The sequence below is a fragment of the Ruditapes philippinarum genome, unplaced genomic scaffold (genome assembly GCF_026571515.1).
Source record: "Ruditapes philippinarum isolate M1 unplaced genomic scaffold, ASM2657151v2 ctg281_1_1_1_1, whole genome shotgun sequence".
NCBI classification, from domain to species: Eukaryota; Metazoa; Mollusca; class Bivalvia; order Venerida; family Veneridae; genus Ruditapes; species Ruditapes philippinarum.
In genome coordinates, this window is record NW_026851635.1 from 50,063 (window position 1) to 67,458 (window position 17,396).

At 32.4% G+C, this 17,396-nt stretch overlaps 1 protein-coding gene and 1 long non-coding RNA gene across 3 annotated transcripts; one reads left to right on the forward strand and one right to left on the reverse strand.

Moving 5' to 3' along the window:
- Positions 1 to 985: 985 nt before the first annotated feature.
- LOC132725480 (UBX domain-containing protein 4-like) lies at positions 986 to 16,614 on the reverse strand. Of its 2 annotated transcripts, none has more exons than XM_060710717.1 (12): positions 16,455 to 16,614; positions 11,358 to 11,463; positions 10,824 to 10,852; positions 9,883 to 10,001; positions 9,077 to 9,255; positions 8,061 to 8,115; positions 7,199 to 7,368; positions 6,628 to 6,750; positions 5,837 to 5,939; positions 5,184 to 5,306; positions 4,769 to 4,989; positions 986 to 3,402 (listed from the first exon to the last, which is right to left on the reverse strand). In XM_060710717.1, the coding sequence occupies exons 1-12, from the start codon at positions 16,534 to 16,536 to the stop codon at positions 3,279 to 3,281; spliced, it is 1,434 nt and encodes a 477-aa protein (XP_060566700.1). In that variant the 5' UTR covers positions 16,537 to 16,614; the 3' UTR covers positions 986 to 3,278. The 2 variants fall into 2 exon arrangements, with proteins under 2 accessions (XP_060566700.1, XP_060566634.1); XM_060710651.1 differs by having other exon boundaries at positions 8,034 to 8,115.
- LOC132725626 (uncharacterized) lies at positions 14,440 to 15,439 on the forward strand. Its single transcript, XR_009625092.1, has 2 exons — positions 14,440 to 14,825; positions 15,267 to 15,439. It is a non-coding gene; the product is annotated as an uncharacterized LOC132725626 (long non-coding RNA).
- Positions 16,615 to 17,396: the final 782 nt, after the last annotated feature.

A 17,396-nucleotide genomic window follows, 5' to 3' on the forward strand; every position in this document is an offset into this window, starting at 1 on the left:
CAAGGATGACCATTTCCTCAAGTGTGTGATAAAAGGGTCATCATTGCCCTCTTTGCTATAAACCCACAGAAACACTTAAATCTGGAACCAACCAGTACTAAGCAATTAGTGTAAACTTTCTTGCCTAGTAATGATATTTGCGGACTGTCCTAATCGAGTACCATCTCAATTTTTTCACTGAACCCTTGAAATATTTCTAAAAAAAATTCTTCATTGATTATTACCCTAAATGAAAAATGGTAAATAATTTTGAAGTAATTTTTTCTTGCCAGATATTGGCTTCTTTTTTTGTATAACCTAATTATTGTACATTTTACCCCAATAAGTGTTTTATTTCCATTATTTGACAAAATATCACTATGATTTGTGAGGGTCCGTAACTCCAATTTTGGTCAAAGAATACAATTTTTCCAACAAAATTTCCAAACACCTCACATTGCAATATCAAGTACTGACAAGTCAAGCAGGCTGTTCTATTGAAGCTCAAGATTACACTTTTTTTTTTGAAGAAATGAGCAGGACTTTTTGGCATGGTTGATGTGACTTTTTCTTGAATTAATTTTCTGTCAATTAACCTAGTTTTATTACGGAAGCTACGCAGTAAAGCTGTATATTCACTTACATTATTTCCAAGTTAAACCTTCGTTTTATAAAGGTCTTCATATCAAACAGATTTCATTATTAATACATGTTATATATCAAATGTTATGTGGTATTGTCAGACGATTCCCCATTATCATGATTTTGTCCACTGTTGATCTAATACAGAGCAAATGCTGGATATAATTCTTGATAGAACACCAAAGGTGTATAAAGAAGTGTTGAAAGACAAAGAACACAACCCTCACCTGAGGAAGGACAAGGCTGCAGCAGCAGATTCTGTATCTTGTAACATTAAAGACACATATTTATAAAGATATGAAATGTTAACTTTTTCTTCATTTATATGATAATATTGTATTGACTAAAATGAACAAAAAATATCTTTTGAGATTTTTTTCTTTTAATCTTTTATAAATAAAGTATGACATCAACAAAAATGGTATTTTTATCTCTGATAAATAAAAATGTAACTATGTACAACAATCACATGCATACATACATTTATTTTTTGTTATAGCACTTTAATACAGCACAAACAGAGCGCAAGAAAAAATATCAAGTTTAATATTTGTTTTTGTCAAAAAAAATTTGCATATAATACCTTTAAAGCGTAACAATATGACTGCTATGAAGACTACAACCTGGGTTGAAATGCATTTTTGTACCATATTATTAAAGCTGCATGCAGCCTCAAGATTAGCCAACATATTTCAAGAAAAACAAAAAGAGAAAAATGTACTATGATTTTAAGAAATAATTAACATGAGTGATTTTGCAGTATTTACAATCATATTTTATAAGTGCTGTTTGCAATGTGTAAATTACTTTCCTTATTCACTTCATAATATTTTGCTTTTTAATATATTTTCAAAATTTTCATACAAATTAGTATGAATCTGTAGGTATGCTGCTTTAAGAACTGGTAACATAATAATACTCTACAGTACATTGTTTTAAACTCACAAAATTAACATACAAAGTATTATGATAAGCTTTTTAGTCCCCTACCGGTTTACCGGAGGGGACTTTAGGTTTACCCTCTGTCCGTCTGTCTGTCCGTCCGTCAGTCAGTCCGTCCGTCCACAAAACTGGATCCCGCGATAACGCAAAAAGTACTGAAAATATTTTAATGAAACTTGATATATGGATAGATGGCAGTATGGAGATTATGCACATCTTTTTCATTTCTTCCTATGTTGAAAATTCTGGTTGCTATGGCAACAAATAGACTGAAAATATGGCAAATTTTACACATAACCTGGATCCCGCGATAACGCAAAAAGTACTGAAAATATTTTTATGAAACTTGATATATGGATAGATGGCAGTATGGAGATTATGCACGTCTTTTTCTTTTCTTCCTATGTTGAAAATTCTGGTTGCTATGGCAACAAATAGACTGAAAATATGGCAAATTTTACACATAACCTGGATCCAGTGATAACACAAAAAGTACTGAAAATATGTTTATGAAACTTGACATATGGGTAGATGGCAGTATGGAAATTATGCACATCCTTTTCTTATCTTATGTTGAAAATTCTGGTTGCTATGGCAACAAATAGACTGAATTTCAAGATTTCTGATTCTAGTTTTTAAGTTTTTTCACTATAAGTTCTTTATTTCTTAAGGTATTTTCTTCAAACTTTAAATATAAGTTGCTTGTCATCAACCACATCATATGTGACAAGGTTTACAACTCTAGCACAAAATTTATCAGAATTACCTCCCTTGAACTTAAAATTTTCATGAAAAAAACATTGTTTTTTTTAATAACTTCTTTTTCTGAATGTATCTACTTCAAACTTCATATAAATGTTTCTTATTATCACTCAACATTTGTGAGTGTTCAATACTCTAGCAAGACTATTTCCAGAATTGTGCCCCTTTTGAACTTAGACTTTTTTTTGAGAAATTGGTAATTTTTACTCCAACTTCTTCAATCATGATAGGATTTTAAAAATGTTATATTTTGATAACAGCGATATGTTTAAAAAATAACTTCAGAGTGTCCTTCAGTCCGTCTGTCTGTACATAAAAACTGTTTCCTGTGATCACTTTTAAAGAACTTTTACAACAAATTTACTTAAAATTGGAACCTAAGTGAATGGCCAATGGCCCTTCAGAATGTTGCTTGGGCTCTTACCGGTAGGGGACTTATGGATTGCTTGCAATACTATGATAATTGCTTGTTCAAAATTAATACAACTTTCTGACACAAAATATGCAACATGTAAAATTTTGCAAATTAACAACCCATGTTAAGTTTTTCATGATATTTTAAGGTGCACTCCCCCTCACACTGGAACACCTTGAGCTGAGCCCAGATATGGATTTCTGACAAACACAGATATAATAAACAATTCACATTTCGCACATTTTAAACTATCACATATTTTACAACTGTTAAAGTTGTGATCTTCTAGCGATGGACTGGTTTTGATAAGCATCTAATTTCCAGAAAGTTAACATGATTCAAACTGCCTTTTTACCACCATCATCAGCTTTTGCCCATTATCACAAGAAATAGTGTAGTTTTTGCTTAATGTAGTATAACAGAAAAATGTTGACTCTAAATAACACATGTATATATGAGAAGTAATTAACAGACACTTCTATCATGTTTAAATAATCCAAACTAAAATCTATTGACATTGTTCGTATACAGTGTGTTTTCATAACTGTTGCGTCGAGTTGCCGTTGTACGTGGACATATCATCATCATCATCTCTCAAGTCAGCCAGCCGTCTTGTGTTACCTTCCGGGCGCCCAGTATTCCCACCTCGTCTTTGATATGCTCTATAGTGAAAGAAAGTTTAATATATACATGGTACTATTTCAATACATTGCTTTATACAAATAATTTATACATGTAAAGGCTATGTAGTTGAGAGTATATTACAAGAGTTTCAATTTGGCAGTATAATTTTTCTATGGTTAATAAAAAAATTTTTTTAATCAAACAAGAATAAAACAAACAATTTCTATGCTTTGAGCTATTGTGTCAGCAAATACAAAGTTGCAATCATTATTTTTATTATTTAAAGTCAAACATATGTGTATTAACCTTATTTTACAAACACATTTACATAAGAAATATGGAATTCATACTTAATTTTTATCAGATAATAAAACAGAATTCAGATAAATTCAGAAATAAATTTACAAACGCAAAGTACTAGTCAATTATTTTCACTCACTTAAACTTTTACCACTGATTAAACAAAAGTAATAACTTATTACTTTTGATGCAGTCAATTATTTCATGCTTTCCAGTGTTTTATTACAATATATCAGATGATTATATTCTGATAAACCACTAGTGAAATTTATAAAATATAATTTTCACTGTAGCCGGACTATATCTAAATGCGAATGAAAAGAAAATCATAACCAAATGGAATAACAGGCAGAAATGAATGCCGTCATACGTAAATTTTGTTTATTTAGGAAAAGAAAGTCAATGTCATCATACATCATGTTAAAAATCTAACAAAATTAGAGAAATTTAACAGAACTATATTTCAAAACTTTTGATGTGACGTCATGATATAATGACGTCACAAAGGAGAATGCGCGACGTTACGCGGCAAAATCAGTAAAAAAATACTTAAAATCACTTAAAAAGCATAAAATAAAAAGAAAATTTATTTGTTTTACATATAAGATTGAAATATATTTCATTCGTGAACACCAGCTATTATATTTTCACTCGTGGCTACGCCACTCGTGAAAATATTGCATCTGGTGTTCACTCAGTGAAATTATATTTCAATCTTACATGCAAAACAAACAAATATCCTCTATATCATAAACAGACACCCCAGTAAAGCCATCAACCATTTGAAAGTTAGTTGTATTGCTTTCTAACATTATCAAATCCAAATGATAAAATCTAAATTCCCTTGCCAGATTTGAACCCACAGTGTAACAGGCAAGTGCCAACCTTCAACACAGAGGATTCTAGACATATAAAAGGTTTTTTTGTTGTTTTGTTTTTTATCGTCGCACCAACACAGTAACGATCATATGGCCACTTTCCATATTTACTGGTGGAAGAAGACCTTAGGTGCCTCTTTTTAATGCACCTGAGTAGAACCACCGATATTCTGTACACTAGCTGGATGCTTCCTCACATGAATAAAAGTTTTATGACATAACTTACGTGGTAGGTCTGTTAGCTCTTGTTGACGTCTGTGGCTGTGAGCTTGAGGAAGATTGACTAGCAGAAGCTCCTGGTGGGCTATCACTATTTCCACCTCCAAACAGTAAAGAGTACAAAAAGTTCCATAAGAAAAAAAAAGGAGATAATATAAAGGAGACCATTCCACCAGATTGTGATGATGTCGATGAAGAAGAGGAGGCTTGTCTAGTTGTACCACTGGTCTAAAATAACAGAAATAAATCATACATTGTAAATTATTAACATTGAAATAATAGTGACATTAAAATTTTGTACAACACTGAATCAATTTTCGATTCGATTCAAAGGAAAATCTTCTGAGCTTGAAACATTCACAAAACTGAGAAAACAAAAGTGGAAAATATAATTTCTATATTTAAATAGTGTATTCACTTACTGGTAAGGCTATCAAAACAGCTGTTGGTGCAAGTTCAAGGTCAGCAAATGACCTTGACATATCTTCTTCAGTAAAACGTCGTTTTGGGAATGTTGTAGACAGTGTGACATTTTGTCCAATTCTCTAGAAAATAAAATACCAATATTATAATTAGCTTATAAAACTCAATATAGTTTGAACTCTAAAATATCGTAATATTTACCTCCATGAACAAAAAACAAAAATATATAAAATTTTAGTTTAATTTGTGTGCAGTTAATCAATTATTTTTTTTTACCATTAATTACCTTACATATCAACAAATAATGATGGCACAATATTTAAAAGTTTAGTTTAACAAGAAAAGTGTATGAATAGTGTATGCAGTTATCTTTATTTCTTTTTCTTTTTTTCTGCTGTCACATATGTCAAGTTTTTTTTATAATTTTTTTGATAATGAACAAAGTGTATTCAATCTAAAAAGGGAGCAGAATCATTTTCAGGGAGTTATTTGAAATTGGGGGTATAAAGTAGTTGTTCTTTCAAACAAAATCATTTACCTCCAAAGTCCTACTAAAGCTTTTCAAAAACTAAGAACCTGCATTGGATACCTTCATATATTTTCTATAGTATTATCTTCCCTCATAAATAATGTCAGTTATATTAAGGTTTACCTGTGTAATGACACTGTGTAAAGTTTGCAGAGGTTCAGTTGAAGGGTAACTCTGTGTAACTGATGAACCATCTGGCAGTCTCACCTGGATTCTAGCTGTCTCACTACAAAAAATTAATTACAATAATTCCCCTAAACACCTATTCTTTCCTAGTAACCAGGAAACTAAAACTAACATATTAAATAAATCAAAATAATATCAAACACAGAAATGATTTTATAATATCATATTACAATATTTAAATTCCTCCTTCCTTGTAACATGACCAAGGGTGGTTTTATTTTTCCCCTTAAATCAAAATTTGGTGTTGTTGTTTTTTAACTTCTCATGTAACTTCATAAAACACACAATTTCTTCCCCATTTTAGTAATTCTATAACAAACTTTCCTATATAGCTGTATCATAAGCTCCCAACCAACAATTTCCAAACTGGACTTTTTTCTTCAGTGCTAATTCATTTTATTTAGCTGTCAATGAAGCTATCACTTTTGCAATTATATACGTTGTACTACTACTAAGCTTATGCTGTCCTCAATAAATAATTGATATGATTTCCACGTAATATAGCACTGTATGTTGTTTTTCTTACTATATGACACCCCAGGCCTACATAATTTAGAACCAAATCTATTTTCTTATATTCTTTTACTTCGCTAAAAAATCTTTAGCTTTTTATGCTAAAGAAATTGTCTCCATATGAAAATTGCACTTCATAAATTAAACATTTCTTCTCAATATTGTTGTTTTATCTATTGTTTAATAAAACAACTTCTCCACTTGACAAGTCTCACCTTTTTCTTGCCTCCTCTGCAGCAGCAAGTCTCTGTTGCTCCACTAACTTCTCGCGTTTCTTCTCTTCAGCAGCTTGATCTCTCTCTTGTTTCTCCTTCGTAAACTTTACCTGTCTCTCTTCCCTGTAATCAATGTAAACTTGTATTTACACAAAACTTCAATTTAACTGCCTAATAACTTTTATTTCAAAGATACTGAACAAAACATTTTTTTTTTGAAATTCTTTCGTAATGACTTAGCGTGACCTTGACCCGAGGCACCCTAACCTGGGCTCTCCACATCGTCTTATTATGGTTAATATGTTTGCCAATTAGTTTGAATTTCCTTTGATCTGTCCAAAAAGTAAAGTGCAAACACAAAATTGCTTACAAACAGACAGCCAGGCTCAAAACATTTAATTCTGAATTTTCAGATGTATAAAAGGCATGTTCATTAATATTCACTATCACTGGGTAAATGGATCACCAACCATAAGCACTGACAAACTAATAGTAATATTTAATGCTATCTTTCAAAGAAACTATACAGATCTTAACATCCTAAATAATAAAATACAAAGTTTTTCTGTACCTATCTCTGGCAATTTGTTGTCTTATTTTCTCTTTAGCTTTCTTTTCTTCCTCTTTATCTTTCCTCATTTGTTCTTTTAATTCTTTCATCTGTGTTTCTTGCTGGGTTTGTTTTAATTTCTGTAAATCAGATCCTAACTTTCTTCTCTTTATTTCTTCTTCTCGACTTTTCTGTAGTAAGAAATATTTTTGTTTTTCAATACTTTTAATACTTCTTTATTGTAAATAAGCACATAGCAGTCATTTTTTCAATTGCTATTTCTATAAGCTTTAATATATTTAAAAAGTTTTGAATTACAGAGACCCGCATCTCACTCGATACACTTCAAATATCTTGCAAGCACTGGAAAAGCAACACACTGTACTGCAATAACAGTTTTGACCTATTCACAACAACTGTATCAATTCTTCCAAAAGTAAGCCTTCACAATGAATTTAACCTTGCTGTTAGAACAACACCACTTAGTAACTATGAAAATCTTTGTCTCAAACAAAGGGTATTGCTCAGCAGAGATTAAACTGTTTATAAATGCAACCTCAATTTGAAGAAGTAACCATTTTGCCTAATCTTATAATGTTGCTTCACAGAAATACCACACTGTAACCCACCCCCATCATGTCAAATTATAATGACCTCCCTGAGTTATGTGAATTTCCCTTATGTCTATCCTGTCAATGCTGAGTGGCAAGCAAAGAAACAATTTGTTCCACTTATATAATAGACCTGTGGCTTGTTCTCTATTGTGTTGTATCTTGTCTTTTGATGTAACAACAGCTGTAACAAGACATTTTTAAATTTTGTTTATTAAGTTATCAAATAACAAATAAGTGCTCACATTCTTATCAGAAGATCTTATACCAACCTCAAATTCTTTCTGTGCCTTTTCTGCTTTCTTCTTTTCCATCAACTCTTTTGCCCTTAAATGATAAAACAAACTTTCCTTAATGTGTAATCACACTGTTAGAGCTATGTCAAAATACATACACTGTGTGAACATTGTCATTTCATTCCTAACTCTAGTTTATCCTCCAGAAATCAATATGAGCCGCGTCACGACAAAACCAACATAGTGCGTTTGCGACCAGCATATATCCAGACCGGCCTGCGCATCTGCGCAGTCTGATCCGGATCCACGCTTTTCTCTTACAAACCCTATAACAAGTAGAGAAACTGATAGTGAACAGCATGGATCCTGATCAGACTGCGCGGATGCGCAGGCTGGTCTGGATCCATGCTGGTCGCAAACCCATTATGTTGGTTTTGTCATGGCGCGGCTCATTATTCTCTTTTTAGTATGTAAAGTAACCTTGACCCTAGGGGACCCCAAAGCAATCCCAAGTGAGAACTCCTTATAACCAAGTTTGATTACAATTTGTTTCATAAATGTTGTTATCAGCCAAAAATCATAAAATCAACTGACCAACAAGCTCACTCCTATGTATTATGAATCGACTGGAAATCTTGATGTATTACACTTAAAAAACATTTCAGAATAGAATCTCTGTATGTAATTTCTCTTTTGCTAGTCTTCCTAGTTAACCAATAAGATAATTGTGTCATCTGTTCATAAATATTGTTGTTAAAGCCTAAATATTGAGAATTTGACCTTTGAACATTCAGGTTATATTTCAACACATCAAAGACAAGCTTTTATATTCACAGGTTTATCAAGTCTAAGCTCTAGTCTAATAAGATTTAATAGCTACTATTCTCTACAGACAACAAGGCAAAACAGCATGCTTCATGACCTGTCCATCCAATGTCTGAATAAAATCAATACAAAATTTTACGGCAAGATTCTATATAGAGAGTACAGCTTAATTTTAAACAATATGCCGATATTGTTAGATAAAAAACACATTAAATAAAATTCATTACCGTTCAACTTTTTCTTCTAATGGAACAGCAGGGTCACCACTTGCTCCTGTCTGTGAAGTTGATGCCTCATTACTTGCACCTGGCAGATTTACCTGCCCATCTGTAGGTGACGATGCAGCAGTCTGCTGACCTGTGTTTGGTGTGGGTGGGGTATTACTGGACTTCTGTGCAGCGTGCATCTTTTTGTATAAAGTAATAAAGAAATATTTAAGAGTACATGTAATAACTACAACATTTTTATTTCAGAAATGACCATGTAATCCTGAATACTAGTAGTCCGTACATGAATGAAAGTTTGAAGAGAATTATAAATCACATCTGCTGTCAAATGAAAATACCTTTGTATCTTAAATATGATATTATTCAAACAGTCAATAACTGTTTTACAAATATTTGTCACAGATCAATTATTATTCTCATATGTAACTTTGATACTTACAATTGTGATTATTGTGCACTTTTGTTTAATCTACATTACCATACATATTCATGCAGTGAAACATTTGCCAGAAATAATTAACGACAAGTTCATGTAGACAATCAATATAATTAAGTACATGTAAGATACATGGAACATATGTTCACTTTATGACAATCTATTCCACTTATATAGCCAATAAATGATATAGAAAGCTCAAGCCTGTTATTAAATCTACACATTAAAATATTCACTATGAGTCTACATTTTGCACTTATCTAATAGTTAATTCATTTATTAAACATGAACAATTTCCTTTGCAACTTTTCATAATATTTCTAATGAATTTCAAGAATCAGATAAAAAGCAAAATTGTTCTGTTTCTTACCTGTTCCACTTGTTTTAACTTGTTTACAAACTCGTCAGGTTGTACATGCCCTCCTATCACCTCAAGGGGAACCCCCCCTTCTCCTATACAGAATACAGATGGCACAACCACTACAGGATCTAGGCAATATTTTAAGGACTATAGATCTATTCTGTTACATTTTCATGATATATAGGCCAGTGCTATAGATCTCTAGGGACTTCACTGAGGCTTTTTAAACATGACAGGACTGAAAACATACATGACAAAGCATGAATCTTGGATATTGACCAAAGAATTTGTATAATTACAAAGGGCCTAATCATTTTTCTATGTCAACAAGCCAAGAGTTACATGCCTTTGGCAGTGACTTCCAATTATGATCCTTAAGACATGCATTTAGTTTCAAATGGATTTAGACAAATAAGTACATTGCATGCAAAACTTTAACCGAGAATGTTCTAGTTCACAAAAGACAACCTGTCAGAATCCATGCCAAGAATAATGGGCATTTGATAGTGACCTCCAGTTAAGATTAAAAAATCCATGTCAGATTTATGAGCCTTGCAAATAGACCATCAATCATGATCATCAATACATGTTTTAGGTTTAAAGTAAAAACCTTCAGTAATTTTGAGGGATATGTAAAACTTTAACAAAAAATATTGTAAGTTCATGAAGGGTAATAATTTTGTCAAAAACCATGCTAGATTTATCAGCCTTATGTAGTGACCTCCTTTTATGATCTCACATACACAAGTGTGTGAAGATACAAGCAAATATCTAAGTGGTTGAAGACACATATTGTTATACAAAAAGTTGCATGCAAAACTTTAACTAAAATGTTATGCAAATACACATCACCAAGTAAATAGAATAGCCCAACTATTCTTTGAATAGTCAAGTCAATAAATGTTTCTAGAACTTAGGGGTACGGTTGTTTTCACATCATAAAAGGATACAGATCTGTGAAAAGAATTTACACTCTTCACTGTAATTATAAAAACAAAATGGTGTTACACTGGAAAACAATAATTATTAAGTCTTTATTTTGACAAATACAAATTTTATTTCTATTTCACCATAGAGTATCATCATTCTTGGGAAAAAAGTTGCTTTTTATATACACATTCTATCACATTCAATTAAGTACCGGTATATAAGTCATTAATTAGAAATCCCCATCACAAACTCATGGGACATCATTTGACATAGTCAAATGAACAAATGACTTGTTAAAATAGCACAGATTAAAATATTATGAAACAGAATCAAAATGAATTCATTTGACCCAAGTACCAAACTAACGAAACTTTAGCATAATCAAATCCTCAAATTAGACTTATAAATTGTCATTTTTTAATTCAAAATTGTATTTATGAACTTAATATAAACAAATTTTTGAACCAATATTTATAGCTTTTAGGTTTGCTGGGGTTTTTTCTTACATTTAAATAGCATATAAATTTAAAAAAATCTATAAACAATTGACTAACCTAGTACTTTCAATCTTGACAGCAACAGCACCATTTTCTTCCAGGCATTTAGACACTGCCTCACTGTCCCATGTACTGTTCATCTGTTGTGACATATCATCTTTCCCTGAAAAAATTGAAGTTTGAAAAAACAGGGCATACATTTGTATACATACCTGGAATAAGTGTTCCCCATATTTTAGCCTTAACTATATTTATTTAAAAACTAGAAATGTGTCCATAGGATACGAATGCCCCCACACGCCACTGTTCTGTCAATCTTATGACTCTAGGTCAAATATTTTTTGGACTAAATGTGCCACAAGTTGAAAACTAAAAATCAACAAAGGGCCATAATTCTGTTAAATTTGGTCGCAGCAAAAATTCCTTCCTTTACTACCATCTACACATTAAGATTGTTAATCCCTGGAAGTTTAAGCAAAATCTGCCATCCGGTTTAAGAGGAGTTGCGTTCACAAAATTTCTACATAGTATATAATGAAAAAATCAACAAAGGGCCATAATTCTGTTAAATTTGGTCGCAGCAAAAATTCCTTCCTTTACTGCCATCTACACATTAAGGTTGTTCATCCCTGGAAGTTTAAGCAAAATCTGCCGTCCGGTTTAAGAGGAGTTGCATTCACAAAATTTCTACATTATAAGTATATAGTGAAAAAATCAACAAAGGGCCATAATTCTGTTAAATTTGGTCGCAGCAAAAATTCCTTCCTTTACTACCATCTACACATTAAGGTTGTTCATCCCTGGAAGTTTAAGTAAAATCTGCCATCCGGTTTAAGAGGAGTTGTGTTCACAAAATTTCTACATTATAAGTATCTAGTGAAAAAATCAACAAAGGGCCATAATTCTGTTAAATTTGGTCCCAGCAAAAATTCCCTCCTTTACTACCATCTACACATTAAGGTTGTTCATCCCTGTAAGTTGAAGCAAAATCTGCCTACCGGTTTAAGAGGAGTTGCGTTCACAAGATTTCGGGACGTACGTACGTACGGACTGACGGACAAGTGCAACGCTATATGCTCCCACGTTGTGGGGGCATAAAAACAATACATTTTCAGAACTGGGGGTTGAGTATTCACTGCTGCCTAAACTATTTCACACTTTGTCAAAACTAGTTGTGACAATGTTTTGCGATTTTATACTTTTTTAACTCGACTAATAAGGAAAGCTATCTATAGTCCATACCCCCCCCCCCCCCCCGCGAGCATCAAGAGCGTCCCCAGGAGAGCTGAAGCACAGCCGCTCTTAGATAACATGTATGATTTGAATAATTTAAATTAGAATCACATTAAAATCTTAATCAATAAAAAAATATATATCTAACGAGTTGGAGAAAAATCTTTAGTTAACTGGGTTTTGTTTGTTTGTTTCATTTTACGCCTTTTCCCAACAGTATTTCAGTCAAATAGGCGGGTAGTTTGCTAACCATCGTTCCTGGAGAGTTACATCAGTACTAGACTACCTTCCTCCGTGCTTAACTACCAAAGCATCTCCCGGGGATCGAACCCACGCCAGAGAGGTAACTGGATTAGAAGTCATCGACTCTTAACCCCTCGACCACATAGTTAACTGGGTGCCGCCACTTTGAAATCCTTTCGAGTTGAATATAGATATCAGACCGCTTATTATGAGCGTCTACATAATTCAGACTATTGCTAGAAGACGCTTGCCATATAACACTGCCAGTGAAAGAATGATGTACAAAATCAAAAAAATAAACACGCATTTCATTGATAACAGATAAGAACTATAGTAATGGTGATAAAATTAATGTAAAAAGTTACTTTAACATATATCCTTTTTAATAATTTAGCACATTAGAAAATTAAAACAACAACTGTGATAAATTAGAGATTAACTTAAATGGCGGACGGGATTTTCTAACAAAGTGCAAGAAAGATCTGGTTTAGATGAACACTAAACATGTTATGCTTAAATCATAAATCATATGAGTTTTCCACACTATAGGTAGCACCTAATTTCATGTTAATTTTCGCATTTTTGTAAGCATTATGCTCATATATTTTAAACGATTGACTGTAATAAAGGTGATTAACCAGCAGTTGATACTGGAAAATGTTAAGGATAAAATATAAATCTAAAATAATTATACATAGACTGCCCCACTCTTTTTATAAATCTAACATTACAGGTAAATACAAATGGATATTAACAGATTAATTTGTCAGGGCCATATAAGTTGATTAAGTTCCATTAACATTCAAAGGAATTAATCAATTATGGCAAAATGTAAAGTTGTTTTAACTTTCACCAATTAACTCACTATTAGTCCAAGTAATTGTACTGCGCGACAAGATATTGTGCTATTTTCGTGTCTGGGCAATATCTCGCCTCTATTCAAACCAAGATTCTGCCCCAGAACGAAAATATCTCAGTATCAAGCTTTGGCACGTCAATATATTTTGACTGAACTCACTATGTACCCTTAGATGGGCATAAGGTAGAAACAACTCCAAGAGTAAGAGTAACAAAATATGGTGAACAAGATATTCAGAAATACTTGGAACACTTCACTGATAGGTTTAAAACCACCAATTCATTTACATAGTTATAGTGGTACTAAATACATGCATTTACTTATTTTACTTTCACCTGTTAACTCACTATGTATCCTTGGTTGGGCATAATGTAGAAACAACTCTGATTAAAGAGTTACAAAATATGGCAAACAAGATATCCAGAAACACTTAAAACGCTTCTCTGATTGGTTGAACACCACCAATTCATTCACATTTAACATTTACAAAGAAAGATTTGGACTTTTTATTAATATTAAGTAGAATCTATAATTATCATTTGATTTTATTGTCAAATCGAGTGCCGACTGATACATTTTAAGTTTTCGCAAAACGTCATTGCACAAGTGTTTGTGACAAACATTTAGGTCATAGATTGAATTAAAGTCATGAATCGATGAAAATAAGGGAATCCGGGTCAGCTCGGCCCTAAAACGTACTTGGCCCCCGAGTCAGCTCGGCCCTATTCCAACTCGGCACGGGTCAACTCGCCCTCTTTTTAATTATTAATATTTAGGTTTGTGTTATCACTTTTTATCGTTATTATTGTTATTACAGGGCTTCCGTTAACGGGCGTACGGCCGTAAATTACGCCCGAAAATCGTATATGTACGCCGAAAATTAAGATCAATGACGTACCGCTGACTTCCAAAAATTTAGGAATACGGCGAAAATCGTAAGCCGCGACGTACGCCACGACCATTTTCCGACCTTTTCTCACTTTCCTGGCGTACGATTGGATTATTTATTTAACTCCGCCTCCTGAATTGAATGGTTGACATGACATCGATGGGTGAAATTATGCGAATGCACCTGGCGCGTGACGAATTAGCGAGTGTTGATTTATGACCTTGATAAGCGTGAAAACAAAGTGATTGGATTAATTGTTTGTTTTGTACGGATAATGGATAGTTAATTGACATAAACTGTGGTAGGTATCTGTTTTTACTTTAATTAGATAAAATGATTTATTAATTATTGTGTGCATCGGTAAGTTTGAATGTATCCGAAAGTTTGCCGAGTCGGCGAAGCGTGTTTTTGTCTTTTGATTTTTTTTCCTTTTTGAAGTTAAAGACGTTTTATTTTCACACATTCTATAGATGTTGATTTGATTTTATTTTTTTTCACTCGCTTATTATGAGAAGCAAAGTAACATTTAAAAATCTTTTTCCCTACCCACTCTCAAAATGTCTCAACGCTCACTTCTGCAATTTGGCGTATCTCAAAAATGTAATTAAAAAAATTAATTTGGTCAAAAACGGTGTTTTATAATTTTAAACACAAGAGATATTTAAACAACAATTTTTATTTTACAAATAAGAAAAATAACAATGGATTATGCTAAAGGATGTCATGTTTTTTTTTATTTCAGGAAATCTACAGAGATCCACCCTTTTAAAACACAATGAATCCACAAAAATGCTGTGCAGGCTGATCACATGAGACAACAGCTGTATGGTACTGATACAGAGGTAGAAAAAGAAGAACCCATCATACACATTTCAGAATCTACTTGTACAATGATTGATTAAAGAATTAAAAGTTTTCTGGAAATATTTTTTTTTTTGTTATACCAATGAGCAATTATTTGAATGTTATCACTGAAGGGTTCTACACGGTTACCACTGTCCTTGAATAACAACAATACAGTCCTTTTCAGGGTAACGTTCTTACTTCTATTGAAAATATTTACCCAACAATCATGTAAAGATACTTTGAACTTAAAACAATAAAAGGAATGACATTTTCAGAATCTTTTGATTAAAATAATTGCTTTTACTTGTATCATCCCATACTATAAATCAAACATTGAAACATGAAAATTATACGCGTAAGAACAACTGACTTCCAGAAATTTACCTCATGACTTCCAAAATTCCTTGAAAGGAAGTCCTGACTTCCTAAAAAAAAATCCTAGTGGAAGCCCTGGTTATTATTTATAAAACGCGGATTGACATTTTCAGAACTAGCAGCAGACAGGCTTTTCTTATCAGTAGAATTGTGAGTAAAGATAACTGATTGCGTATCTCACTGTATTTCTGACTCCTGGTAGTTTTAACCGTAAATTTAAATACCTTCAGTGTCAAAAAATGTGTTGAAATATATACTGAGAGGAAGCTAAGATCACCAGCTTCTAATTGGTGTAATCGGACATATAATCGCCCGAAATTAGCGATTTAAACACGGCTAAATTTGCATTAGAAACTAAGGGAAACAAGTCTTGCTTTTTCACTCAATATACATAGTTCGACAGAGAAAGTTTATAAATATAAACCAAATAAATAACAATTTTTTTCTAAATATACTTTTTTTCGGCAGAAGTATAATTTATAACTATATACGTAATAATAAGATATTTCTTATTATTCATTTACCTTAACAACATGCAAAGCAAAGTAAAAACGTTATATATACTTTTGTAAAGTGGGCCGAGTTGACCCGTGCCGAATTGGTATAGGGCCGAGTTGACTCTTTTCCAGAATCATGAGAATAAGGCATATATCGCGAAAATGTATTACAATGGAAATTTATACGTCATACCCAGAAGTTTATTGCTTACCATAAACATAAACCATAAACAAAGATCCATTTCGTTTCGACACTTGAATTGCATCTGGTATTTTCCCATCAAACCACTTCATTTTTATATTTTAAAAACAAAAGTTGGTTTTTTTTATGAAACAGGAAGTTATGAAAAATTACGTGGCCTTTCTAAAACTCGAACGACCAAAAAAGTTGTCTTACTCGTCAATAAGGTCAGACACGCACATTGATATTCCCATAGACTTACATTATAAGAAATGGTCCCTAATCCTACCTTAAAATTGAGTTTTCATGCTAGAGAGATGATTTTTCTAGCAGAATGAAATACCTGGCACATAAAATGTTCCTGTTATATCGGGGTAACCACCCAATTATTTTGCAAAATGACTTCAAAGAGGATTACCCCCATTTCATTGAATTTTTCTGCTGATCACAGGACTGACATACACTTTTTATAAATGCAAATAGACAAGACAAATTATCATAGAGACTCGTGAAATATTTTATTTTCTTCAAAACAATGTAGTGTTACTTTCTAAATTAGTTTCATACTTAAAAATACCCCATTTTTATCCAATCACCTCATGTATATATTGAAGAATAGATTTTCCCTGCACTTTTTTCACCCAATCGCTGGCCATGTAACAATACAATACCCTGACCATGACCTAGGACATCAAATATAGAATAATGGTTCATCAATATTCAGTTGACAATTAACGAATCGTATTCATCTGTTCATTCCAAATAATAAAGTTCCAAGCTTTCCAAATAGACATGTCTGCGCGTCAAAATAGCAAAAAGGGTTGTTTAAAAAGAGGATAAAAGAATAATATTAAAAATGTTAAATTTAAGACACTGGGCTGGAAAACTAGAGTGAGACATGTTCAATGTAAATATTCTTAATTAAATCTATGTGTATTTTGTGTGGGGAGACCATACTTCGGATCTATATTTA